This window comes from Aptenodytes patagonicus, chromosome 26, assembly GCF_965638725.1.
Source record: "Aptenodytes patagonicus chromosome 26, bAptPat1.pri.cur, whole genome shotgun sequence".
NCBI classification, from domain to species: Eukaryota; Metazoa; Chordata; class Aves; order Sphenisciformes; family Spheniscidae; genus Aptenodytes; species Aptenodytes patagonicus.
The window spans coordinates 401,612-428,022 of record NC_134974.1 but is presented as its reverse complement, the minus strand read 5'-3'; the positions used below and the strand labels follow the sequence as shown (position 1 = coordinate 428,022).

Genomic DNA, 26,411 nt, shown 5'->3' with positions numbered 1-26,411 from the left:
CTGCGGCTCTGGGGAGCCCCACTGCAGGGGGCCTCTGCGCACGCGCGGGGCCGGGCGGAGGCGAGCACGTGATGCGTCCACATGTCCGAGAGTCACGTGCCGGCGCATTTCCCCGCCCCCCCGGCGCAGGGCCCGCCGGGAGCGCGTCCCCATGGCAACAGCGGGCCCATGGCAACGCCGGGCCGGGGCCAGGCCTCTCCGCCGCCCGGGCCCCATCGCGCCCCCCCGGGTTCCCGGTGTCCCATCCCAGGGCCGGGCCTCCGTGTCCCCCTAGGTCTCCCATGCCCCCCCGGGTTCCGGGTCCCCCGCCCAGGGCCGGCTCCTCTACCCAACGATGGCTCCGTTCAGCTAGGCCTACCACGACAGCAGGCCCCTCCTGCGGGTCCGTCCCCCCCGAGGCCTCATGTCCAAATCCCTCGGCTGGGCTCCGGCTCCTTACCGGGACGGCGGCGGTGCTGTTCGCCTCCAGCCTGCGTGGAACCCACCCAGGCTTTACCCTCGGGAAGGTCAGCAGGGGTGCAGCAGAGCAGCTGTTTCACTGAGCCCACCCGAACCAGCCATGCAGCAGACTCAATGGAAGTGAAAGAGTCAGGAAAGAATTCGTGGCACGACGAGCAGCTTGAGGAATTTAACTTTTGTGTCTCCTGGACCAGTTATTTATAGGGATCCCTGATTCCATCAACTACCAGCTGCATGTGGACAGCATACCGACACGCCCTCCCGAACAGGGATTCCTCAGCATCCTGAGAGCGGCACAGGGCATCTATCCATACCCGCCTCTAGTTCCCATCCCAGCTCTCAGTGCTTAGCAGCAACTGCACCCCTCTACTAAAAATATTCTTTAGCCTCTGAACGCAGACTTACAAAGTTCACACGAATCCGTGAGCTCCCACTTCAACCCAGACAGCTGGCACCTTGAGCCGTGCTCTCCGCTGGGAAGGTAAAGGCTATGCATTCAGGTTTTGGACACCGGTGTGGGTTATTTTTTTTTAAGTCTCAGACAAACTGCAGGTATTATTTGGTCAATCTGATTCTCCTCCAGACTCACCCAAGGGCTGGCTACACATGCAGCAGGACACGGTCTTCCCCTGCTCTTGTTCCCTGGCACACACCACCTGGCTGGCTGCTGCCTAGCCGAGCGATACCGCAGGAGGCAGGTGAAAGCTTCCAGCCCAAGCTCTTTAAGTTAGGATCACAAGCACATGAAGATGACTCAATGTCACCCCTCTTGAGACTCCCCCACACTAACTCCAGGTGAAGCCGGACTTTTCCTTTATCCCTCTGCCTAATGAGTCTGCCAGAGCCAGGACACAATCTGCCACAGACAGACGGTGCCACAGCAAAGTGATATGGTCTCTTCTGCAAGAGCTTGAGTGTGTCTGCTCCATTACTGACACCACCCCAGCGAGACTCTCCCAGACACGCTGGCAAAGCCATCAGGTCTGACACATCCCCAGCAATTCCCATGGAAGGGCAAAGTCCAAGCCAAGGCCCCAGCCTCACTGCAGAGCCGGTAAGAGCCAAAAAGGCACAGATAGACACCGGGGTATGTGTTTGACAGCTGAACATGGGCACCTGGAAACCCATTTTCCAACAGCCATCACCAGTAGCCAGTGCTCCACCCCGTCCAGGGAGTGAGAGGTTTCTCTAGTAAAGGAGAATACATATCTTGAAGTACCACCGTCCTCCTTTTTCTATATCCCACCTCAATACTGATCGCAGGGCACGATGAAGGAGGCCAGCCTGTGTTTTGCTGCCCCCCCCCCCGCCCCCCGAACCTGCTCAGGTCCAGCTGCAGCCCTCAGAGGGCCAAAAGCAGCTCATGCCCAGTGCAAGCTCAGACACTAGGCCAGCATCCAAGTTTGGGCGGAGCGGTGCAGGTGGGTAGAGCTGGCTTCGTTACTGAAGTTTCCTGGACCACAAAGTACCTTTCATCCCACAACAAGAGGATGTGCTTTCCTTCCCTCTGCAGGGCGCAGCATACAGCCGCTGCACATCAGCAGCACAACCGACCAGCAGAACAGCCCCAAGAGGGGCTACTGCTGGTCCAAACCCAGACCAGGTGGTTTATTCACTTCATATTTATTTTTCACAAAGACTGTACAAAATTCTTATAAAACTCTGGTGTGGGGATGGGCTATGACATTGATCCAAAAAATAATTCCCATGCAGTCCCACCAGTTTCATAACTTACAAGGAAACAGATAAGCTACAGAGAGCTGCGAGTCCTGGAGTATTTACACTGAGAAGGGCAGGAGAGAACAGGAGACAAAGCAACACGTGAACAGAGATATGTACAATATGGACATACAGGCCCCCTCGCCTCACGATAACGGCAGCAGCAACAGCAGGAGGTCGGGCCCGTGGTGCTCAGAGGCCAATATAGAATATGGGCTATTTACAGTATCGCACATATTAACAGCTTTACAAACGTGTCCAGGGAGTTCTTCTCATGTATAAAAAAAAAGCACCAAGTGTCTGAATAGAAATCACGCAGGCCTCCACGGGGGCTAGAATCTGAGGGCAGGCTGGCACCTATGGCGTCACCGACTGATGTCTCTGCTAGAGTCCCACATTTTTGTGCTCGGCTCCATCTCCAACATGTCAAAGAAGGGGTGCTTGAGGGCTTCGGCCAGGGTGATGCGCTTGGACGGCTCGTACTCCAGCATGCTCTCAATGAGGTCGAAAAGGCGGTGATGGTCCTCAGCCTCAGAGGTCAGGTATCGCTGGGGAGATGGAGGGGAGAGGTTAGGGCCAAGGACACTGCACCCTGTCCCATCACAGTACATTCCCTGGGCTGAACGGCTAAGCTGGGGGAAGACTGGTTTGTTCAGACCGTCACTAATCCTAGACCTGAACTCTGGGCCACTTTACTAAGCACAGAACTGCTGAGTTTTCACCCCCCCCCGCCATCTTTCCCAGGCACTTCCTGAGGTCTCCGTGCCCTCCTCCTCCTCATCCACTTCAGATTAAGGCCAGGTTGATGCAGTCTTCCTAGTTTATGTCTGGGACGGCCAAGGCTCCTTCGGGAAGACACTGGTCTGACCCTTTCGGTAGCCCAACCTTGCCCACAGGAAGAATCTTCACAACTGGGGCAGGCACTATAAGACCCTGCAATGAGAAAAGGATAAAGCAACCAGATGCTCCTGCCCACCCCGCCTTACCCGCAGCGGCTTGCAGTTTTCCCTAACATAGCGGCCAGCAGAGGTGTTCTCGTCCCAGTCCAGGCGTCCATGGTAGAAATATTTCTGTTTCCTGTCAGAGTAAGAGGTGGGAACAGGTTACACCCAAGCACAAAACGTCTTGCAGCAACAGCAACACGCCAGCCCTGGCAGCACACGCTACTCAGGACACTGCAGCAGCATGGACAACTGGCTCAGCAGGCAGCTTCAAAGCTCGATCCCTCAGAGAGAACTGCTATACGTGAAGCGGGAGAGCGCTGGCAAGCCTGCGCTGCCCAGCCGGCCTTGCTCACCTCGTCTTCCGGATCATCCGAGAAGGAATTGGCCCCAAGATCCTCTCCATCATGGCCAGGTGCTCCCGGTTGTCATGTGTCTGAGAGAGAGAGAAACGTAAAGGGAAGGCATGGAACAGATTCCAGTCGTTCTACCTCCAGCCCTGGGTGTTTCCCAGTTCAGAACCCCTTGCTGGGCAACACCTCGGTTGAATCTATAAGACTGCAGTGATGGAGGGAACCCCATCAGTCCCAGAGGCTCCTGGCTGTACTGGGAAACAGCCAGCATCCTCTTTCATCAGTTGTGAGGTAGCCAGACAGCATACAGTTCTCACCTGAAACAGGGTGAAACCCACATAATACTCAAAGATGATGCAGCCAATGCTCCACACATCACAGGGCTGGCTCCAGCCAAGCTCTAAAAAACAATGTTTTTTAAATAAAAGATCCAGTTATGGCCTAAGATTCCAAATCCCTCTCCCTCATCCTTTTAAAGACAAACAACTGGAAAAACAATTCCCATTCCAGCCAGGCTCCTGATACGCTGGTGGCAATATACTGCCCAGCTGATAGCAATGCCAAAACACCAACTTGTAAGTTGCTGACCCTCCCAGAAAGTAGAGAGTAGAGCATGGGGTAAACCCAGTACAGCTACTGAATGATGTGGAGGCAAAATGCTCCTTAATCCAGCAGGCAGCACCCAGTGCCCTTGAGGTGAACGCCTGCCTCTGCAGAAAGGTACCTACCCAGTATGACTTCTGGGGCCCGGTAATGCCTCGTAGAGACAATCGTGCTGTGATGCTCATGATCAAACGTGGCACTGCCGAAGTCCACCACTCTGATGGCTGTGCTCTTCACACTCCGCTCATCCCGCTTCTTCATGAGGGAGAATGGTATCAGTTACTCAGGAGTTTCGAGGTGCAGACTTAACCCCTTCCTTACACAGCCGATGCTTCGCCACAGGGCACCACGGGAGGGGAAGGCTTCGGAGGGTACGTTTAGTGCTGGCACAGCCCCCAAACAAACTCTCGCCATCATGCAGGTAAGCCCATGGTCCCTATGGCTTACTTATAGATTACACAGGCCATTCATGCAGGATATAGGCCCTGAACAAGTGCATGAACATTGTTGGTCAACCCTGTGTCTCCTGAGGCCACGTTCCAACTCCTCCCACCTGCTGATAAGGTCAGGGATACCAAGAACCCAAGAGAAGACCTCTAACACAAGGCAGCGCTGTTACCTTTTCCAGGTTATAGGAGAGTTCGTAGTCAGAGTTCACGAAGAGGATGTTCTCCGGCTTGAGGTCAGTGTGAGTGAGTTTATTGTCATGCAGAACTGAGGAAGCAAACAGTCGGGGGTGACGGAACAGAAGCAAAGTGAGGCTGCACCCACCCGAAGAGCGAACATCATTAATTCAGTTTGCTTGTACTGGCACCAGTTTAGCCCTCATTTAGAATGGGGTGTGAACAGTCAGGCTAGTCCAGGCCAAGATGCTTCGGCAGAAGCACAAAGATTTATCCTATCGATCACCAGAATGTGTGTGTGGAGGTGGATGCTGAAGTGCCCTGAGCTACCGCCAGCCCACATGCATCGGAAATCATTACAATCAGGGAAGGAAAAAGGATTCATTCCAAGCACGTATTCACCACTGGAGGGGCAGGGAGGCTCAGTCTCAGAACTGGCACAGTGGCACTGCAGCAAAAACTTGCTGCTTTTGGCCACCAGTTGCAGAACTGGCACAGACGTTGGGAGCTTCACAGCTCTCCAGGTCAGTCAAGGACCAGCGGAGAGAAGAGCAGTGAACACTTACATTTCACAGCCTGGCACACCTGGTAGGCCATGTGCCGTACTTGGTGGATGGGGTAAGGCAGATAGTTGTTGTCCTTCAGGAAATCAAAGGTGCTGAGCCCCAGCAGTTCGAAGGAGATGCACATGTGGCCATGGTAGTCAAACCAGTCAAACATCCTGACACAAAGACTGAGAGAAAAAAATTCTGATTTGGAACAGATCTGCACGTACCCCTCAGCTATGTTATCCCTGCGCCAGGCTCCTCCTTTCCTTGCTCAGTCTGTATCCCATAGCAAGCTGATACGCCTCCAAAAACCAGCTACAAATTCAGTCACGCAACATCAAGCACCTCTCTCATCCCATCCCTGCAACTGTGCTAAGGCAATGCTTGCCCTTCCATTTTAACACCAAGAGCACACTCACTTCGTGTTTTCAGGATCCTTCTCGTTGATTTTCTCCAGCACGTTAATTTCCAGTCGAGCAGCCTCTTTGTATTTCTCTACGTTTTTAATGATTTTGAGAGCAACACGTGCACCACCCCTGGGGAGAAACAGGAAGGAAGCGCAAAATCACCCCTGAGCTGGGTCAGAGAGCCTGTGCCCTGCAAAAAGGGCTTTCTGACCCAGCCTTATCCTGTGAGTTGTGCAGCACAGCCTTCCACCACCCTTGCTCAAGCCAGAAGGCGGCCGTTATTAAGGGGTGCCTGCCAAAGCAGTGCCTTTTCCCTCCCTACAAACAGCCCTGAGGCTCTGCCCGACTCCTCTCCAACACATGGGCGACCCAAGAGGGCAAGTGTCTAGACCAGCAGAGGAATACTGGAAACCAAGAGACTCATTTTCACCCCCAGGCTCCCACATTAAGCATGAAAGGCTCCGTCGCCAGCTGTGGTCTCTCTTTTTCCCTCACCACCACAGCCCTCCCTGTCCCAGGAGCAGACGTACCTCCGGTGATCGATGCACTGCACCACTCTGCCGAACGTGCCTTCCCCTAAGGTGCTAATAATCTCATCTGGGAGGGAGAGAAAGAGAGGAAGGCAGATGAGAGAGTGAGCATGACCTGGATGCAGCGCATACACAAGGCAGAGGAGAATGCATTGCAACACCTAACCTGCACACAGCTTGAGAGACCGGAGCAGCGGAAGGCTGACACCGGCTGCACAAGGCAACTGCCCTAGTTCCCTGGCACTTCAGTAACAATACAAAATATAAACGTAGCTTTAACAAAAGGGGAAGGAAAAGGAGAGGGTTTCTCTTTAATAAACAATGAAAATAAAATGAAACAGAAAGATAAGACAGATCTGCGACTGCGATGGGAGCTTAACTAGAGAGCTAAATTATGTTACGATTTGGCTGTACATCTTTCTTGTAGCCAGTCGCCGACGCGATAGATCAGATGCCCCTCGTCGTCGTCCTCCACACTCTTGGCCCTTCTGCTGCTCTGTCGACTCCGCTGCTGGCCCAGGCAGACAGGGAATTCATCATTCACCAATCAGATTTTCAAACCAGCGCAGCAGCCAGCGTCACGCATTGGTTGGTTTGGAAATTCACATGGTTGTTTGAGGAGGGGTTGCAGGAGGAGATTCCCAGCCAATTCATACGGCACAGAGGAATATATAACGATAGGGATATTGCAAGGGAACATGTCAAGATACAACACACTAGCTCAGAAAAGAAAAAAACAGTTTGCTTTTCGTTGTAGCAAAAAAAAAAAAAAAAAAAGAAAAAAAAAGAAAAAAAAGAACCTACAAACAGCCCCACCCGAACCAGTGTGAGAGCAGAGACGGTCAGAACAAGGGCTAGCGGAGGGGCAGTGGAAGGGGCCAGCTGCTCTCGCTCCTAGGGGGGCTCAGAGAGGAACGGCACTGGCCTTCGGGTCCTGGATAATGCCAAGAGAGCACGCCGAAGCACAACTCTGCAGCCGGGCGCTCAGTGGCCACGGGGAGAGGCTCACTTCAGCCCCACGGCAGCCACTGAGGAAAGGCAGCAGAAGGCAGGTGCTGGGAAGTCCTGCACAAGCAAAGGGCCAGGCTGCCCCACACAGGCACTCCCCATCCCATTCCAACAACCACCCACATAGCTTCCCCCAGCCCCAACGCTCAGGAAAAGATGAATTCAGAGATTTCAGAAGCAACTCTCAGTACAACGATCCATCCAAAACCAGAAAGAATTTATGAGTGACTGCCTGGGGAAAGATGTGACACTTCTTCCTAGACCCTCTCCCAAAGAAGCTGATCCTGGAAGGACTAACTTCCAGGAGAGAAGCAGAGGCCCAACAGGGAATAGGGACAGCCTGGGATGAGGCAGATAAGAGGTTTATGCCAGAGAAGAGAAAATTCCTGCCTCCAGTTCTTCAGCTAAGTATCCCCACACCTGGGAGCAACTGGCCAGCAGACTTGGGACCCAAATCCAGCCCACAATCCCATCCCTGGACATACAGCCAGAACAGACCAGACAACACTGAGAGCTCCACACACAGAGCAGAGAACGTGTCTGGGGTCTAACAGAAGTGGAAGGTGAACAGCAGAACAGACAAGAAGAGAAAGCCAGGGACACTGCTGGGAAGAGCCTGTAATGGTTGCTGCCTCCACCTGAATTGACCGGTCCACAAGCTCTACTCCTTTGCAAAGCCCCTCGCACAACATCCCACGTCAGCTGGGCCCACCCAGAAGGATCCTGCTCTGACGCAGGACCTAACCCTCAGAGACGGAGGGCTTCCTGCCACAGAACACAGGCCCGAACCAGGGACCACAGGGACCAAGCCGCCTGTCGCAGGCAGACCGAGCTCTCTGGGACCAGGATCAGCTGAACGTTTGCTGTACAAACCTCGCACAAAAGACTGCTTGGCTGGGGTTCCTAGACAGCTCTTAATGAGCATCACCGAACAAAAGCAGCGCTCTGCAGGGATAAAGGAGCTGAGGATTGCGGCACCACCCCGGGGGACACGCCAGCCTCACAAGGCACGCCTGTCCTCCTCCCACCTCTGAGCAGGCAAGACTAAGAGAGGGTCTGAGCTGCCTGTGCCCAGCTGGCACAGGGCAGCCATAGCCGAGGCGCATCAGGATGGTGGACAGGAACTGCTGTCTGCAACAAAGGCTTTCTACGCATTTCTCAAGCTGAGTCCGAGAGAGCGTTAGAAAGTGAGTTTTCTACTTACCCAGCTCGCCACCTGGGAGAGAAAGGTTACAGGGGAGGCCCAGCACAGCAGGATACTCACCGATGAGGAGCGACTAAAGGACCGGCTGCGGCGCCGCCTCCGCCTGTGCTTACGCCGGCTGCTTTTGCAGCTCCGGTAGCTGCCCTCGCGATCCCGGGAGCGTCGGTATTCGTAGGAATGACGGTACTCGGGTTCATAGTAGGCTTCCCCCCGCTCGCGGCTGTAATCATTCCGCCGGTAGCTGTCACAGTAACGCCGGTCGTAGGCCCTCCTGTCTGCTGAGTGGTCATCGTAGCTAGGGAGGGGAAGCAAGCCGAGGGGGATTCGATTATGAACACCGCCCGGGAAGTTACAGCTCAAAGCACACGACAGAACAGGGCCCAGGCCACCCAGAAGCTGGGCTGACCACAGCTGCCTCCGGCCGAGCTGGAGAAACACCACAGGGCTCGAGGTCCCGCCTCATCTTTGCAGACTCACCTCCTGGATCGAACATGGTAACTGTCTTCCCGACGATGCCGACGGTCACGCTCACTGCTGCTCGATCGCGACCGCGTCCGCCGTCTCTTGTGTTTGCGACTTCTGTAGCGCTCATGATAGCTGCCTCGGCTGCTGCGCTCCGACGAGCGGTACCTTCTAGAGTGAGGCATCTACAGGGACAACAGACGGTGATGACTTTGTGAGGCAATTGCCAGGGAGAGAAACCGGTACAGATCGTCAGTGGCCAAGGAGCTGCTAGGGCAAGGAGGGAGGAGGCAATCAGCAGCATGTCTGAGTGTGCAGGGAGGATCTGAGAAGGAGGGGACAAACTTCTGAGAGATCCCAGAACCCCACACGAGAGAGGATGCGACCACCCACACGGGCTGTGCTTGCTGCAGTTCTGTTTTCCAGGTTACTTTCCCCTCTTCATGCCCATCTCTACTGGCCACAGCTCCAGCTCCAGCATTTGCACCTTCAGGGCTTCCACCTTCTCTCCTTAAACTAACGTGCTCCCCAAGAAGGAGAGAAGCACCACCAAGGAAAACTGAAGGAAGGTGAAATCAAGCTCAGGATATCACTGGTGCTTGGCCCAAAGTCCTTGCTCACGAGTACTGGAGACACCTAAATGGGCAGCCTCTGAAGAGATGTCTCTGGTTTACTGCCAAGCAAACAACATCTGCACTTCCCACTGCAAGCGGGGAGGGCCCTACAGCATCCAGGGAGCAAAACTACCCTTTCCATGTGCAGAGGCGTTAACGAAGCCTTGTAGACCCTACCTCAGAGAGAAGGAGTGCTCACCTCTACCTCTCTGAGGGGACGCAAGAGTCAAGAACAAAGGAGAAAATCCCTCGGCAAGATGGCACACTGGGGTCCAACCCTGAAGTGCTCGCTTGTAGGATCCCGTTCCCATCATCAGACCTCACTCCACAACTCTAAGACATTCCCCGCACGTATTTTGGTTCCAAAGCATCAAGCAGCTCAGTCTGCCTCGTCTCCACAGGCAAGAAGCTGGAGCTCCCTTTGTCCACAGATCTCCCACTGGCGATTTTTCCCCCCCGAAAGGTACACTCACGCACCCGGCTGCTGTCCCCCACCTACGTCGACCTTACAGGCAGGGCTACCAAAAGCCAAAACCGCCCCCGGTGATGCGGGGACCTGGGGGCACGGGCTCGTTACACCCGAGCAAGCTTCACCCCCCAGAGCAAGGCCGGGCTCTGCGGGGCGGCTCACGGTTCCCCCCGGTTCGGCGGCTCCGCAGCCGGGTCTTGCTGCACCCGCGGCGGGCGCCGAGCGCAGCACCAGGTCGCCGCTTCCAACCTCTAATTAGAGGCAGCGTGTGAAGGCAACGCTGGCGGCCCGCCCAGGCCGGGCACCCTCTTTACGACCAGGCGAAGCCCGCGCCGGGGCGTTTCGCAGCAGGTCTGGAACCGGTTTGGGGACGATGATGGCGGCCGCGCTCACCGCCCTGCTCCGCTGCCGCCGGGTGGGGCCTCCACCGTGCGCGGGGCCGCGCCGAGCGCCAAAAGCGGAAGCACCGGGGCCCAGCCGCGAAGCGAGGGACGGGGCCCGGACACCGGGAGAGACCGGGAACGCGGGAAGGGGCGGCGGGTGGGGAACCTCCCGCCCCGGTGCCCCAGGGCCCGGCCGCGGCCTCCTCGGGCCATCCGGCCCGGCCGGCCCCGCCAGCGCCTCCCCGGAAACGGCCGGGCCGCCGGGCTGCGGCCCCGCGAGGAGCCGCCGGCCCGAGCCTGCCCCCGCACGGACCCGGGCCGCCCCCGCCAGCCACGGAGGCCGCGGCCTACCCCCGCCCCGCCGCGCCGCGCCCCGCGCCGCACCGTCCTCGCAGCCAGCCCGGTGCGCTTGTCCCACAGGAAATCCGTGATGGCGGCCGTGGGCCCCCGGGAATCCCGGGCCCCGCTCCAGCTGCTCCGGCTCCGCCGCTCGCTGCCGCCGCCGCGCCCCGCCGCGCCGCCGATCCGGGTCCCCGCCAGGCCGCGCGCAGCTCGCCGCGGCGCCGCGCACGCACGCACGCACGCGGTGCGTCACACGGCGCGGCGCGCGCCCCGCCCCGCCCCGCTCGCAGCGGCGGGGGCGGGGCGGGGCCGGGGGGCGGGGCACGGCGCCGGCCGTCGCCCTCGGAACCCCGCCCGCCCCGCCCCGCCCCGCCCCGCCCGCCGCGGGGTCCCGCGCCGCCGCCGCCGCCGCCGCCGCCGCCCGGGCCTCGCTGCTCGGCGCGCCGCCGCTCCGGTGCCGCCGGCGCCTCCCCGCTGGCGGCGGGGCCCGGCCGCCGCGCCCGCGCCAGGGCGTGCGCAACAGGCGGGCGCCGGCGGAGCTGCGGGCGCCGGCGAGCGAGCGCGGCCGGTGACCGAGCGGCCGGGGGCGGCGAGCGAGCGCCCGCCCGGGGCCGGGCATGTGCGGCGGGGCGGCGGGCCGGGCGCCCGGGCAAGGGCGTTTGAAGGAAACGTGAGGCGCGGCGGCGGCGGCGGCGGCGGCGGCATGGACGCGGCGCCGGGCCGGAGCCCCGAGCCGCGGGAGAAGCCGCCGGTGCTGGACGGGGAGGCGGCGGGGGCACCCGCGGGGGAAGCGGGCGCGGCCCCGGCCTCGCCAGCGGCGGCGGAGCAGATCGTGGCGGAGGGCGAGGCGGCGGCGGCGGCGGCGGCGGGCACGTTCGTGCAGCGGCAGCTCGGGGCCATGCTGCAGCCCGCCGTGAACAAGTTCTCGCTGCGCATGTTCGGCAGCCACCGGGCTGTGGAGATCGAGCGGCAGCGGGTGAAGTCGGCCGGCGCCTGGATCATCCACCCCTACAGCGACTTCAGGTGGGACCCGGGCCCCGCGCCCGCCCCGGCCTCGGTGCCGCCGCCCCGGCCCCGGCCCCGGCCCCGGCCCCGGCCCCGGCCCCGTGTCCGGCCCCGCGCGGCGCCGCTGTCCGTGGTGCTGAGCGCGGCTCCGCCGCCCGGCTCGGCTCGGCCCGGCCCCGCCGCGCCGCCAGCGACCGTCGGGGCAACAAGTGACGGGCGCCGGGGCTCCGCACCGGGCCAGGGGGACGCGGCTTCCCACCGCAGCCGGGCGAGCCGCCGCGGGGCCGGCCCTCACCGGTGCTTGGGGCCGCGCTGCCCCGGCCCCTTCCCCATCCTCGGGTTATCCCGCGCCCGGCCCCACGGGGAGAACAAGACAACTTTCTTCTGCCTCAGCCCCTCCCCGAGCCCCCCCCGGGGGCTCCCGCTGGGCCGGGGGCAGCCCAGCCCAGCCGGCAACCTCCGTTGACCCGGCTCTGGGCGTGCGAAGGAGGAGGCAGGGGCTGCCTGTCTTTGCCTCCTCGCAAAGCTTGCCCCCCTGTTTTTAATTTCTGCGTCTGGCGAGGAGCCGCACCATCCCCATGGGGACACGGGCCCCACCAGCTGCCCACAGAGCCTGCCCGGCACGGGCTCCATCTCCACAGCCCGGGCAGCTGCTGGAGGAGGGCAGGGCACCCAGCGAGGAGCCGGGCCTGGCTCACGGTGTCACCGGGATCACAGGGAGAGCTCAGGGACGGATGATGTGGGAGGAACTGGGTGTCACGGGGATGTTGAGTCATATAGGGTGGGCTTTCTTTACGGGGGATGAAGCTGCCAGGCAGTCATCTCCCGCAGCAAGCTGTGACACGGCCGATGTCCCCAGCCTGGCGAGGCACCCTGGAGCGGGGCCAGCACCCACTGCAGGTCCCTGGCACCTGTAGCCAGCTCCCCTCACCACTGGGCCCCAACCTCCCGCGCGTGCCAGCTCCCCTGCATTGCTCCAGCACGACACCAAGGGCTGCAAGCCCTTAGAGCCCTTTTCCCGGGGAAGCTGCCCCAAAGTTTGTGAGCCTGAGCTTGGCAGGAGCGGCTTGCGCAGCTGGTGCCCTGTGCTGAAGGTGACATGAAGCAAGCTGTAAGGTGGACAGCCGGCGGGATTACTCCGGTGTTTATCACATTATGAGGATACGTAAAGGCCGATGAGATCAGGGCCCCGCATGTTTGGCCTGACACAGAGTAAAGGGCAGGGCCTGCCCTAAAAAGCTTAAGCCTAAATCTGAATCAAGAGCTCCTGGCAGGTTCAGGCAGCTGTGGGGGGCAGGCGGTTTCCCCGCTCAGTGCGTGGCATTTCTCACGGTGCAGTGTGGGGGTGCAGGAGGCGATTGTTTGGCCAAGTCAGGCCCCTTCTGCCTTGGCTGGCATCTCCTTGCCTGCCCCAGCAAACCTTGGCCATGGGCAAGGAGGTGTTAATTTGTGTGAGGCTCCTCAACCTGGGGGAGCTCTCTGGGGTGGTGGTGCCCCCCTCCCTGCCAGGCTCTGGTGCTCTCTTGCTGAAGGACCCTCACGTGGTGCCACGACTTCTCTTCCCTCCTCTTCCCTGCTGCCTGCAGAAAGCCTGGTGCCTGTGCCCCACCGAGGACGCAGGGTATGAAACGCGCACGGTGTTCTTGTCACATGCAAAAGCCAGTTTGGATCCACGAGGCACTAAGAGTTGCCCAGAGGTCACCTTTGGAGATTCGGGTCTATACCCACAACCAGGGCTGGGACTAATGGGGGCACCCGAAGGTGGGAGCTGGACTTGCTTTTCTAGGCACCCATAAAGACTTTGAGTGCGGAGCCTGGGAGTCCACCAAGCTGTTGCAGGAGTCATCGCAGGCACCATCGCAGGCCTCGTGAAGGCATTACATGCGTTTGTGTGAAGATTGAAAACATCCCAGCCACATTTGCGTGTGAATGGGGATGCTGAATTTCATGGCATAACCAAACACTCATCAACTGCTGCCTGGTGTCTCTTGGCTTTTCTTCCAAAGCCTCTAAGCTCGTCCACTCTCAGAAAAAAGAGGTGGATTAGTGTCCTGCAGGCCCTGGGCTGTGTAGCTCCTGCCCAATGCTCGCGAGCAGCCCCTTTGGGGCTAAACATGTTCCTCCCACCTTCCCCATGGTGATGGCACTTGTCTATCCTTGCTTGGCTGTTGCCTGGCTCACCCGTGCTACAATCCCGACTGCCTCCCTGGTCCCCGAGTCCCTTGGCCACCCCAGCAGCTTGGTGCTTGGTTTGCATAACCAGCAAAGCTTATTCTAAATCCTGCTAAGTCAGCCTGGGTGGTGGCAGGGAGCCAGCGGGTGACAGGGAGCTCTAGGGAGCAAAGCCCACGTCCTCCCCATTTTCCACAGGGCAGATGTCAAGTTTGGGGCGGGGGCATATGTGTGCACGCACTGCCATGCCACGAGGAGAGGGAGGAGCGACAGTCAAACTCCTCGAGCTACAGCCCTCCGATCGTACACACACAGGGTGATGTTTGCTCCCCCAGACCCTTGGCCCTGCTCTGCCTCAAGAGCCGGTGCGGAATTGCTCCTCTCCGCACACATATACTTGCATGTGTCCCAGCCAAGCAGAAGGGTCTTAGTCATGTGTGTGGGCAGGCATGTGTGCGTGTGTCCTGAGTGCCTGTCTCTCCGTGTTGTGTTTGACTCTAACTTTGATCCTGGGTTTGTTTTCTAACTGCCTGTGTCCTGCCTCTCCCCAATTCTCCCTGCCCCACTCTGTCCCCCGCGCTCCCTCCCTGCAGGTTTTACTGGGACCTCATCATGCTGCTCCTGATGGTGGGGAATTTGATCATCCTGCCTGTGGGCATCACCTTCTTCAAGGATGAGAACACCCCTCCCTGGATCGTTTTCAATGTGCTTTCGGACACTTTCTTCTTGGCTGACCTGGTGCTGAACTTCCGGACAGGCATTGTGGTGGAGGACAACACGGAGATCATCCTTGACCCTCACACCATCAAAATGAAGTACTTGAAGAGCTGGTTCCTGGTTGACTTCATCTCTTCCATCCCAGTTGACTACATCTTCCTCATTGTTGACTTGGAGACCCAGGTGGATTCTGATGTCTACAAGACAGCCCGGGCCTTGCGCATCGTCCGTTTCACCAAGATCCTCAGCCTGCTGCGCCTGCTGCGCCTCTCGCGCCTCATCCGCTACATCCACCAGTGGGAGGAGGTTAGAACCCCTTGGGGGTCCAAGGCCCCTGGTCAGTGTCTTGGGCCAGGTCAGGGATCCCTGGCTGTGGGGTAGGGCTGGCTGGAGGGCAGGGGTTCAGAGGGCTGTTCTGGGAAAAGAATTTCTCTGTAGCTCCACTCCTGCCTCTTCCCCAGATCTTCCATATGACATACGACCTGGCCAGTGCTGTGGTGAGGATCTTCAACCTCATCGGCATGATGCTGCTGCTGTGTCACTGGGACGGCTGCCTCCAGTTCCTGGTGCCCATGCTGCAAGACTTCCCCGAGGACTGCTGGGTCTCCATGAACCATATGGTGGTGAGTGCCCTGGGTGGGGGCGATACTGGCCATGCATCTACCGGGTGGGGGGGAGGAGAGGATTTGGTTACACATCTCCTACTCTAAGGCTGGAGCTGCCTGGATCCACGTGCTGCGGAGCAGTGTCTCTCTGGTCACAGCCCTGCAACAGCAGTGAGATGTGGTAGAGGGAATCTCTGCATCACCTTCCCATCTCAGCCCACTTTGGCTGTTGCTGGAGTCAGAGCAGCCAGGGGAGTCCCTCGTGCCCTGCCAGGAGGGAACAGGGCAGTGGGGCTCCTGTCTCCTCCCCCAAGCCCAGGCTCAGGGCTTTGCACAGTCCCCAATGCCTCCTTCCGGAGCAGAGCTCTGCCCTTTGGGCTTGGACACATCAGAAACCTTTTCCTCGCTGGGGCTCTGGACTCCCTGGCTCTGGGGAGGGGGGACTGGAGGGTTCAGCCCAGCAGCTCCTTCCGACAGACCCCCCCAGCGCCGCTGTTCCCTCGTCTGCAGAACGACTCCTGGGGGAAGCAGTACTCGCACGCCCTGTTCAAGGCCATGAGCCACATGCTCTGCATCGGCTACGGCCAGCAGGCGCCCGAGGGCATGACCGACGTCTGGCTCACGATGCTGAGCATGATCGTGGGGGCCACCTGCTATGCCATGTTCATCGGCCACGCCACTGCCCTCATCCAGTCGCTGGACTCATCCCGGCGCCAGTACCAGGAAAAGGTCAGCGGGGTGGGGTAGTGAGTGCCTGAGTACTGGGGGAAGACGCCCTGGCACGAGCGGGTCCAGCTCCAAAACCTGCTCAGCACGGGCTGCCCTGCCCTGCAGGTTCCTGCCCTGATCTCTGCCCTTGCCACTCACCTGGGGGGTGTGGGATTGGGGTCAGGCTGCCCGTGTGGATAGAAACGCCCCATTCACAATGTTGGGGTTCACCCTAGCATAGTGAGGCCCCCATCCTTGCCTCTGCCCTGGGACCCTCTGCACCCTGAGTGCACGGGGGTCCCGTCCTCCGCCTTGGAGGTGGCCTTTGGAACAGGGCCCTGGAGCAGGGGTGGCTGGATCCCAGCTCTGGCAGCAGCTGCTTCTCACTGCCAAGGAGAGGGAAAGCGTTGGCTGGCAGCGCCACCGGCCTCTGGCACGGTGCAGCTTGTTTCAGCGCAGCTCCATGTGGCTCTGCTTTGTCCCCACAGTACAAGCAAGTGGAGCAGTACATGTCATTCCACAAGCTGCCTGGGGACACGCGCCAGCGGATCCATGAATACTACGAGCACCGCTACCAGGGCAAGATGTTCGATGAGGAGAATATCCTGGGGGAGCTCAGTGAGCCGCTCAAAGAGGTATGGGCAGGCACCCCAGGTGCTGGTGACTTGGGGGATGGGAACCGGTGCTTGCTGGGGTCAGGCTCAGTGATGTCGCCACTGACCTGCTCCTCACTCCACAGGAGATCATCAACTTCAACTGCCGCAACCTGGTGGCCAACATGCCCCTGTTTGCCAATGCAGACCCCAACTTTGTGACAGCCATGTTGACCAAGCTGCGCTTTGAGGTCTTCCAGCCCGGGGACTTCATCATCCGCGAGGGCACCGTGGGCAAAAAGATGTACTTCATCCAGCACGGGGTGGTCAGCATCCTCACCAAGGGCAACAAGGAGACAAAGCTGTCTGATGGCTCCTACTTTGGGGGTGAGGCTGGGCTGGGGGACCTGGAGAGCAGAGGAGAGTGAGAGCTGCCAGGGGGCAGGAGCTGGGGCAGCCCTGATGTTTCTGCCTGCTGCACCCTCTGCCCATTCCCTCTTGCCCAGTGCCAAAAGCTTGGCATCCACCTCACACTGGGCTCTGGGGCTCAGAAGTCCACCACCCTTGTTCTTATGGGGTACCTTGTCCAGCAGATTGAATCAGAGGGACTGGCAGTCAGAGCCCTGAATTCTGGCTGGCTTGGGCAGAGGGGGAATCCACCCACCCCACCTCTGGCCGGAGAGGAGGGTGGTTTAGAGCAGAGCACCTGAGCCAGTTTATAGGCTACAAGCACAGGTTTGGGAGAGAAACAGGCCAGGTGACCACAGCAGCTGTGCCCAGGGATGTCTCCATGGCCTGGGGAGGGAGGAAGAGGCTGTGCCTGGCTGAGGGCACAGCTGTGGCTGTCCAAACTCCTGGGTCTGTCTCTCCTCCCGAGTTGTGCTCTGTTTCTGTGCAGGGTGTGGGAGTGCTGGCCAGTCCTGTCCCCGCTCCGGCTGCCATTATCTGGGGGGACTGTTGGGAAGGGGACGGATGGCTGCGTCATCCTGACACCCAAACCTGTCTCCCTGCAGAAATCTGCCTGCTGACGCGGGGCAGGCGGACAGCCAGCGTGCGAGCTGACACCTACTGCCGCCTCTACTCGTTGTCGGTGGATAATTTCAATGAGGTGCTGGAGGAGTATCCCATGATGCGCAGGGCCTTTGAGACCGTGGCCATGGACCGGCTGGACCGCATAGGTGAGGAGCAGCCCCCGAGCCCAGCACAGCCGCCTCTGCGCCTGCTCCCAGGGGTCATGGCACCCCAGCCCCATGGGTGACAGCATCACGGACCCCATGGATCATGGCACCCCAGCCCCATAGGTCCCCAGCAATGAGAATGAGGGGGAGCACAGGGAAGGTGCCTGCCTCCAGGATCCTTCTCTCCTCCCAGGCAAGATACAGGCAATGCCATAGGACAGGCTTCCCAGGGGGACTGTCACCCCCCCACACACATATTTGCACTGTCTGGCGTTGGCCAGTTGCTCGTCCTCGCCCCCCCTCACCTGCGGAGGGCAAGCAGGACCACAGCCCACAGCCCACAGCCTGGAGCCTTTGGAGTCAGGACTTCCCTGTTTTGTCCCTGCTTCTCCCTCTGCCCCAGCCTGGAACCTCCCCAGAATCTTGCTTCCCTTCAGCACACCGATGAGGTTTTACTGTCCCTTCCCCACTGCCACCCTGCCCTCCATGGTGTCCCCGAGAGCCAGCGCTCCCAGGGTTGGTGACACTGCTGCCTCCCACCCAGGGAAGAAGAACTCCATCTTGCTCCGCAAGCGAGCCGAGCACAGTGCAGGGCCCATGAACAACGAGATGATCCAGCAGATCGTGAAGCACGACCAGGACATGGCCCACAACATCCAGGACCTGCAGCAGATGGCAATGGGCCGGGAGCTGAGCGGCAAGCCGGTGATCTGGGAGCCACTGGTGCACGCACCCCTGCAGACAGCCGCCGCCACCACCAACGTGGCCATTGCCTTGACTCACCAGCACAGCCTGCAGGCTCACATCTTCCTGCCACCCTCCTCCATCTCCAGCCCGCTCTCACCTGAGGCCACCCTGCTCACGAAGCAGGTGCGCAGGTCCCAGCCCAGCCTGGGGGGCTCCCGGCCCTCCTCTGTGAGCTCCCCGTCAGGGGTGCAGTCCCACCTCCAGACGCCCGCCGCCGGTTCACCTTCCTCCCCCATGGTCCAGTCCCAGGCGCCCCTGGAGAGTGGGGACCAGAGACCAAGCCATGGGGTGCAGCCCCTGCCGCGTGCGGCACAGAAGGGGGAGCTGCCGGCAGCAGCCAAGCAGCCCCCGGCCAGCTCCCAGCCCCAGCTCTCCAAGTCCCGGGGCACCTCGGTCTCCACCTCGCTGCTGCAGCAGGCAGCGAGGGCTTCGTCCCCCAGCTCGGAGCAGGCGCTGCCGGCGGGGAGAACGCTCCACTACAGCCTGTCCCGAGCCACTGGCTCCCACATCTCTCTTCTGATGCAGCCCCAGCAGCTGGTGAAGCACAGGAGCATCCAGGGCCTGCCTGTGGGGCGGCTCACCCAGGACGTCCGGCTCCTCTCTGCCTCCCAGCCCTCCCTTCCCAATAAAGTGGCCCAGCAAGTCGACGGGAGCTCCTTGCAGCAGGGCAGGAAATCCGCAGGGAACCTGGCCCGCAGATCCTCTCCCTCGGTAGCCGGACTCCTCGCCAAGCCATGTCCGGGGATCCCAGGCCAGCCAGCACACCCACAGCAGATGCCTTCAGGATCGCTGGCTCAACCCAGCCGCTCCGTGGTGGGAGCATCCACCCCACAGTCCCCGGTCTCCGCATCCCGGCAGGCAGCAGGTCCCTCCCGCAAAGGGTCCGTGGCCTTCAGCCCCGAGGTGGAAACAGGGAAGCCCAAACTCCCATCCAACATGTGAGCCCCCGGCACCACCCATGTGCACAGGCAGGAGGGACCCGGGCATCCCGGCGGCACCTGCGGCAGGAGAGCAGAGGCGGCAGGAGAGGCAGAGCACGTGGCGAAGGCCCCCAGCCCCGGCTGTGTCAGAGGGAAGATGAGGTGAGAGGCAGCGCCCGGGGACATGAACTGGCTGCTCCGGGCACGGGGGCACAGCAGGGACGGGTGTGGGGCAACTCCAGAGCTGGCCCGGCTGGATGAGGAGGGGGCTCTGCTGACTGCCCCAAGGGGGGGACCCTGCCTGGGCTCTCCCCTCCCTGCTCCATCACCATCTGTCCTGAGTCCTGCCCTCCTGGAGGCAGCAGGATGGGTCAGAGCCCTCGCCCAAACCCCAGCCTCCCTGGGGAGCCCGGCTACCCACAACTGCTTCTTGGGGGCCGGGCCCTGCTGCGCTCTGCTCTCGCGCCCTACAGCCTCTTCTCGGGGCCAGGCCGGCGCTGGCGGCTCCTCCAGGCTTGTCCTCTCACAGCAGCAGCCGCCACTCGCCCACCTCAATTCCCAGAAGGCTCTGCCCAGCGCCTTCGCTTTTTGGGAGAGGAGGGAGAGGCAGCCCCCCGGGGCCCATTGCTGAGGGCAGAGCGAGGGGGCTGGAGCCCACAGCGGGGTCTCCCCGGGCAGGCAGAGCGCGGGTACCCAGGGCCAGCAGGGGCCAGGTTCCCCCTCCCTGAGGCCCTGGCAGGTCCCTTGGGGCACGGTGCCAGGGCCTGGAGGTCCCGGGCAGGGTCCCCCTGGTGTGACGAGTGCCAAGCGGTGGAGCCAGGGGCAGATGGGTCTCCCACCAAGCAGCCCCCGAGTGCCTCTCCCCAGCTTGGGGGAGTATCTTGCCTCAGAGGTGTTGGGTCCCTGCGGGGTTGGGATGTGCCAACGGGCAGGGCTCTGCCCCCACACCCGGGTGCTGCGGCCTGGACCCTCGCCACGCTCCGGCAAGGGGGCAGCTTGGGGGGGGACCCAACTGTCTGTGGCTCCAGGAGGATGCTCAGAGGGGGTAGCCCAGGGGGGACCTAGCTGCCTGCAGCTCCTAGGAGGATGCTCAGCCTGGGCTCTGCTCCCCCTCCGCCCTGCGCTGCGGTCCCATTTCCAGACTGCCTGGAGATGCTGGTCACCAGCGCTGCAGTGAATGAAAGGGTGTCGCGAAGAGATGCCAACCCCCAGGCAGCACCTGGGTGATGTGCGGGGCCATGGGGCTGCCTCCCCTCGCCCTCCTGGGTCTCCATGTGGGAGGGCAGGGGTCTGGGGTCCCCGCGGCCAACCCACATCGCCCCTCCAGAGCCAGTAGTCAGCAATGTGTGTTTGAGTCGTGGCTCTGCCGAGCAGCTGAGCTCCGCTTACAGTGTCGCTTTGGGCCAATCATGTTAACAGTCCTGGTTAGAGTAGTGTCCCCTCCTGACCTCGCCGCGCTGTGCAAGCTGCTTCCCACTACTGGAGTCAGGAACCATGGCTTGTAGTTGTGCTCTGGGGCTTGGCTGCCGCTGAGCGGGGCCCGCCGGACCCCCGGTGCAGCGGGCGAGAGTCTTGTTCCACACGGTACTTCTTGAAGTGAGGTCTTCAGTTCTCCCCCCTTCGTGTTTTGGGACGTTGGGACCAGTCTGGACCACAGGGCTGCTCGGGGAGCCCAGCCTGCAGGGCCCAGCAGCCCGGCAGGAATCCCATCAGCGTGTCCGTCAGAGGGGATGTCCAGCACTGCCTTTTTTTCACGGACTTCAACTCCCCTTCCCCGCCCACCCCTGCGTCCCGCTCCATCCCCATGGTCGGTGTCTCCCCAGCAGCCCCTCGGGAAGGGGTCTGCAGCCGGGCTGTGTAGTCAGATGTTTCCGGGCTGTGTTTACACTGCGTGATGTAGATGTTTTAGCGGTCATCCTAGGTGTCCTCTGCAGAGCACGCGGGCCGGCCCAGACAGCACCGAGCACGGCTCCGCTTCTGCCGGCTGCGCTGCCGGTGCACCCTCCCCATGCCGCAGCCCAGTGCCAGGAGCCAGAGCCACCCTGTGCTCCAGTCACCACCGCGGCAGACCCCTGCCGTGAGCCGCATCGACTCGTGGCCCCAGCGCCCCGTCCCAGCGGGGAGGCAAGAGGGGCGGCTGGAGCAGCCAGGGGTGCCGGCCGTGCGCATGCGTCTCTGCGGCGTGCGTGGGCGCAAGTCTAGCCACCAAAGACCATGATCCTTCACTCTTGCACTCACGGCAGTCGATGTACAGAGCTTGTAGTTTTCATATCGCAGAGAATTTAAAAGCGTTTTTTTATTTTTGGTCGTTGTACATAATGGATTTAAATAATAAAGAGAGATTCTGAGCTGGTCTGGGGGAGCCTCCTTTGGCGCTGCCCGCCAGCACCCCCAGCACCCTGCCTGTGGGGATGGGATGGGGTGGAGGGGGGCATGCTGTGGTCCCCCTCCTACTTCAAAGCTGGATCCTATCCTGGCCCTCCCTGGAGCCAGGAGCAGCTGGGGCATCCTCGGGTGCCCAGCGAGGGGCCTCTCCCTGGCCCCACAGACCCGGGCAGCACAGTGGGAGCCCAAAGGCAAGAGGTCCCCTCCCGCCCACCCCCACCCCTTTAGGCCCCGGGGAGATTAATGTTTAATCTTTGGTTATTTTCCCCTTCCATCTCCCTTCCGTTTATTAACCTGGGGGGAGGGGGAGGTTTGATGCCGCCTGATTGCGGAGCAGATTCTAGGCATTAACTAGATTAAATGAAGGTCATGCAGCATGAGATGGGCTGGGGTGTCCCAGCCACGGCAGCCGGAGCATTTGCAGCACACAGCCCCACGCGGCGCTGTCAGCGCACCCGGCACAGGTCTGGGGGGACAGCTTTGCTCTGACTGCCCCCCTCCTCAGCAGCTCCTGCCTCCGCGCTCTGCCGCAGCACCATCAGCACGGTGCAGGCAGGGCGTGAGCACAGGCAGCCACCCCGCGGTGCCCTGCCGGCTCTCCCCACGGCAGCCCCACTGCGGGGCTGCATCACCGGGGCAGCCCCTGCCTGCAGGATGCTGGTGGCAGCCCCACCGTCAGCAAGAATTAGGCTCTGTGACACACGATGAGATCAGAGCTGATTAGCGGTTTCTTTCTAATTTGATTATTTCAGATTACGCTGAAGCCAGCCTGATTAAGAGCGCATGTAGGCTAACTGCTGGAGGGCCGGGCTGCGCTGCCAGCGCCCAGGCCTGGCTCTGCCTGGCCAGCGAGCCGCTCCGCAGAGCGCGCCAAGGCTGCCAGAAGTGAAAAGAGCATTTTCTTGGAAATACAATTCCAGCCCGCACATCTCGTGCCCAGCCGCGATTTACCCACCATCTGCAGGGCTGGGCTGCTCGGGCAGCCAACGCAGCCGGGGCTGGGGAGGAGGTGAAGGGACCTGCTGGCTCCCACTGTGTCCCAGGGGAAGGCAGAGCCCCACTGCCTGCCCCGGAGAGGGCAGAGCCCTGCGCGGCTGCCAGCAGCCCGGCCCCAGCTCTCCAAGGGCACCCGGCTGTGGGGTGGGGCGGCTCTGCCCCGAGCCCCCGCGTTCCCGGCTGCGGCAATGGCGGGTGGGGGATTAGCAGGCAACAAGAGATTGATTAAACCGGGGTTAGCCGAGATTAGAGGATTACGGCGGGTAAACGGGAGATTGCCGGTCAGCGGCACAGCGCCGGGGAGGGAGCCGCAGGGCCAGCGGCGGCGGGGTCCCCCGCGGCACCGGGCGGGAAGGGTGCCACCGCAGAGCCGCGCCCACCCGGCGAGTCCTCGGCCCAGCCGGGGGACGGCCGTGGCCGTGAGGACGGCGGGAGCCAAACCTCCCCCCCGCCACCCGGGTTCTCGCCTGCACGCAAAGGTGTGCGGCGCACCCCACCTGCGCTGCGCCCCCCCGTTACACTGCGCAGCGCCCCGGCCCCCCCCAGCCGCCCCCCCCCCAGCTACAGTGCATCCCCGCACCCCACGGCTGCACTGCACCCCACAGCTGCCCGCGACCCCCCGTGCACCCCCCCAGCTCCCCCCCCGCCTCGCCCCGGGCTGGGCTGGGCTGCGCCCCCGCGCTCCCGCCGGGCACTCGCTCCATTCTCTCCTTCCACCAATCGGCCGGCTCGGTCCCGCCTTCCCCGCGCTCCTACTGGCTCGGCCTCCTTGGGCTCATCCTCATACGATGGAGCGGGCCAATGAGCGCGGGCGCCAGCCCTGGCCGGCGGTTGGCTCCGCCCCCGCGCGGGGCACGCCGGGGGTTGTAGTCGGGCGGCGGCGAGGCGCCGGCTGCCCCCGCGGCTCCGGACTACGCGCCCCGGCGAGCCCCGCGCCCGGCGCCCGGGCGGGGCGGAGCGCCTCAAAAGGCCGCCAGGGCGCCGGCGGCGGGTCCAGGCCGCGCTCTCGGTCACCATGAGCGGCAGCGGGGCGAAGCGGGCGGCGGCCGAGCGGGAGGAGTTCGTGGGCTTCTTCCCGCAGGTCGTCCGCGACCTGACGGAGGACGGCCTCGGGCACCCGGAGGTGGGCGACGCCGTGGCCCGGCTGAAGGAGGTGAGGAAGGCCCGGGCGGGGGCGGGGGGGGGGGGGGGCGGCGGGCCCGGGGCTGCCCGCTCCTCTCTGCGCGCAGGTGCTGGAGTACAACGCGCCGGGCGGGAAGTGCAACCGCGGGCTGACGGTGCTGGCCGCCTTCCGGGAGCTGGCGAGCCCCGGGCAGCAGGACCCGGAGAGCCTCCGGTGCGCCCTGGCCGTCGGCTGGTGCATCGAGCTGGTGAGAGCCGGGCCGGGGGGCGGCCGAGGGCCCCGTGGGGACCCCCACGCCCCCTAACTCAGCCTCTCGCAGTTCCAAGCCTTTTTCCTGGTGGCTGATGACATCATGGACGCGTCACTCACCCGCCGGGGGCAGCTCTGCTGGTACAAGAAGGTGAGAGCGTTCGGGAGGCCCCTGTCCGCTGGGGGAGTGCAGGGGGTCCTGTGGGGTCAGGGTGTTCTGTGACACCTCCCTGCCCCCCTGGTGCAGGAGGGGATCGGTCTGGATGCTGTCAACGATGCCTTCCTCCTCGAGTCATCTGTCTACAGGCTGCTGAAGAAGTACTGTGGGGAGCGCCCCTACTACCTGCACCTGCTGGAGCTTTTCTTGCAGGTGAGCCTGGCCCCTGCCGCCTCCTCCTGCAGGTTTACCTTGGGTCTGGGCCATCTCTGGATGTTTGGTGGCGTGTGGATCTCAGACTGTTCCTTAAGTTCCTGGGCATCCTGCCAGCCACGCACCTTTCCTTCAGGCTCGGAGAGGAGCCGAAATGGGACTTAGGTTTGGAGTTTTCACTGTGCTGCGGGGACTTTCCTGGGGGACTGCGTGAATAAATCCTTTCTTTCCTCTGCAGACCGCTTACCAGACTGAGCTCGGGCAGATGCTGGACCTCATCACTGCTCCAGTTTCCCAGGTGGATTTGAATCGCTTCAGTGAGCAGAGGTAAAAAGACGGAAGGGGACAGAGATGCCAGCCCAGCTGTGGCAGGGTGGCTCCGCTTGCAGGCACTTCCAGACTGTGTAAGAGACAACTGGCTTGCTGAAATGCTGCTGTCTCCTACCAGGCTTTGGGGGAGCAAGTCTTGCTCGTGCTGTCAGAGCTTGGGAGCTGGTTTGGAGGGAGATGCTGCTCTTCTCCTGCTGGCCCTGACCTGCAGAGCCCTGGTGGGAGGGGAAGGCCTGGGCTTTGTCACTGAGCGTGGTTTCTCTGCCGCAGGTATAAGGCAATTGTTAAGTACAAGACGGCGTACTACTCCTTCTACCTGCCGGTGGCCGCTGCCATGTACATGGTGAGTTTTATGGAAGCAGTCTCAGGAGGGGCCTAACCCTCGGTATGAGGCTGTCGAGGAGGGCAGGGGGTTTGGGAGATGGAAGAAGGGAGGTGGAAGGCAGGTACTGGAAGGCTTTATTCCTTTTTTCCTCCCTCTTAGGCTGGTATTGACAGCAAGGAGGAGCATGACAGTGCCAAAGCGATCTTGCTGGAGATGGGCGAATTCTTTCAGATCCAGGTGGGAGGTGGCTCCCCATCCCTCAGTGCTTGTAAGACGCTGGTTGTGGCACTCACGTGTTCCCATCTTCACACAGGATGATTACCTGGACTGCTTTGGGGACCCGGAGCTGATGGGGAAGGTTGGCACTGATATCCAGGACAATAAGTGCAGCTGGCTGGTGGTGGAGTGTCTGTGTCGGGTCACGCCAGACCAGAGGCAGATCCTGGAGGTAACACCACCAGGCTGACAGAAACCCCCTGAAGATGGGGGAGAGGTGGTGTGGACTCCCTCCCTGAGGACATGGTGTAGAGGGACTGTAGTGCCATAACGTACGCCTGAAAAGCCATGTGCCGCCCTGTGTAGCTGCACTGTGCTGCTACCTGGCTGGGAGAAGGGTTGGTGGTTGTGAGGAGTGTAAGATGGAAGCAGGGAGAACAAGAGGTGACTCCTGCCACACTTTGAACGAGCAGCTATGGCAGTGGCCGTAAGCTAGACCTCAGCCTGACTTGTTCTGGTGTTTTCTCAGGAGAACTATGGCTGTAAGGAGCCCGAGAAGGTGGCAAAGGTGAAGGAGCTCTATGAGACTCTGGGCATGAGGGCTGCTTTTCAGGAGTACGAGGAGAGCAGCTATCAGCGCCTGCAGGAACTGATCAAAAAGCACACCAGCCACCTCCCCAAGGAGATCTTTCTTGGCCTAGCGCAGAAGATTTACAAGCGGCAGAAGTGATGGTGGGCCTGTCTGTGGACTGCTCTGCTTAGTCTTTGTTAAGGGGGCCTGGCAGGGTTTGCCTCCCTGGCTGTAGCTGCCTGGGGCTGGTCCCTGCCCCCCCCCCCCGTCCGGTGGGTCTCCTGCCCTGGGGTGGGGGTCCGGGGGCTGTTTGTAGACCGTGCGATGAGGCTGGGGGGGGTGGGTGGGTGGGGGTGTGTGTGTGTGTGTGTTGTAAATCATCTGCCAGCGTTTGTGTCAATAAACATAAGTTATTGCGGGTGCGTCGCTGCCTGGTGTTGGCTGGAGATGGGGCTGGGCCGGGGAGGGGGGGGGGATACCACCATCTCCGGTGCCTCCCGGTTGGGGGGGGGGGGGGGGGGGGGGGGGGCGGACCG

General features: G+C 61.4%; 3 protein-coding genes across 4 annotated transcripts; 2 read left to right on the top strand and 1 right to left on the bottom strand.

The window, feature by feature from the left end:
* Window positions 1-2,066: 2,066 nt before the first annotated feature.
* Window positions 2,067-10,822, bottom strand: CLK2 (CDC like kinase 2). Of its 2 annotated transcripts, none has more exons than XM_076359723.1 (13): window positions 10,708-10,822; window positions 8,873-9,042; window positions 8,456-8,690; window positions 6,598-6,694; window positions 6,184-6,250; window positions 5,666-5,782; window positions 5,265-5,431; window positions 4,695-4,789; window positions 4,201-4,330; window positions 3,790-3,872; window positions 3,476-3,555; window positions 3,165-3,255; window positions 2,067-2,726 (listed from the first exon to the last, which is right to left on the bottom strand). In XM_076359723.1, the coding sequence occupies exons 2-13, from the start codon at window positions 9,040-9,042 to the stop codon at window positions 2,544-2,546; spliced, it is 1,515 nt and encodes a 504-aa protein (XP_076215838.1). In that variant the 5' UTR covers window positions 10,708-10,822; the 3' UTR covers window positions 2,067-2,543. The 2 variants fall into 2 exon arrangements, with proteins under 2 accessions (XP_076215838.1, XP_076215839.1); XM_076359724.1 differs by having other exon boundaries at window positions 6,598-6,691.
* Window positions 10,823-11,368: 546 nt separating this feature from the next.
* Window positions 11,369-21,664, top strand: HCN3 (hyperpolarization activated cyclic nucleotide gated potassium channel 3). Its single transcript, XM_076360020.1, has 8 exons — window positions 11,369-11,688; window positions 14,436-14,865; window positions 15,021-15,182; window positions 15,675-15,893; window positions 16,361-16,507; window positions 16,612-16,852; window positions 17,479-17,643; window positions 18,188-21,664. The coding sequence occupies exons 1-8, from the start codon at window positions 11,369-11,371 to the stop codon at window positions 19,330-19,332; spliced, it is 2,829 nt and encodes a 942-aa protein (XP_076216135.1). The 3' UTR covers window positions 19,333-21,664.
* A 1,996-nt stretch (window positions 21,665-23,660) lies between these two features.
* On the top strand, window positions 23,661-26,297 carry FDPS (farnesyl diphosphate synthase). The gene is made up of 9 exons (XM_076359812.1): window positions 23,661-23,844; window positions 23,921-24,061; window positions 24,134-24,214; window positions 24,311-24,433; window positions 24,672-24,760; window positions 25,034-25,106; window positions 25,248-25,325; window positions 25,402-25,536; window positions 25,834-26,297. The coding sequence occupies exons 1-9, from the start codon at window positions 23,707-23,709 to the stop codon at window positions 26,032-26,034; spliced, it is 1,059 nt and encodes a 352-aa protein (XP_076215927.1). The 5' UTR covers window positions 23,661-23,706; the 3' UTR covers window positions 26,035-26,297.
* The last annotated feature ends 114 nt before the right edge of the window (window positions 26,298-26,411 follow it).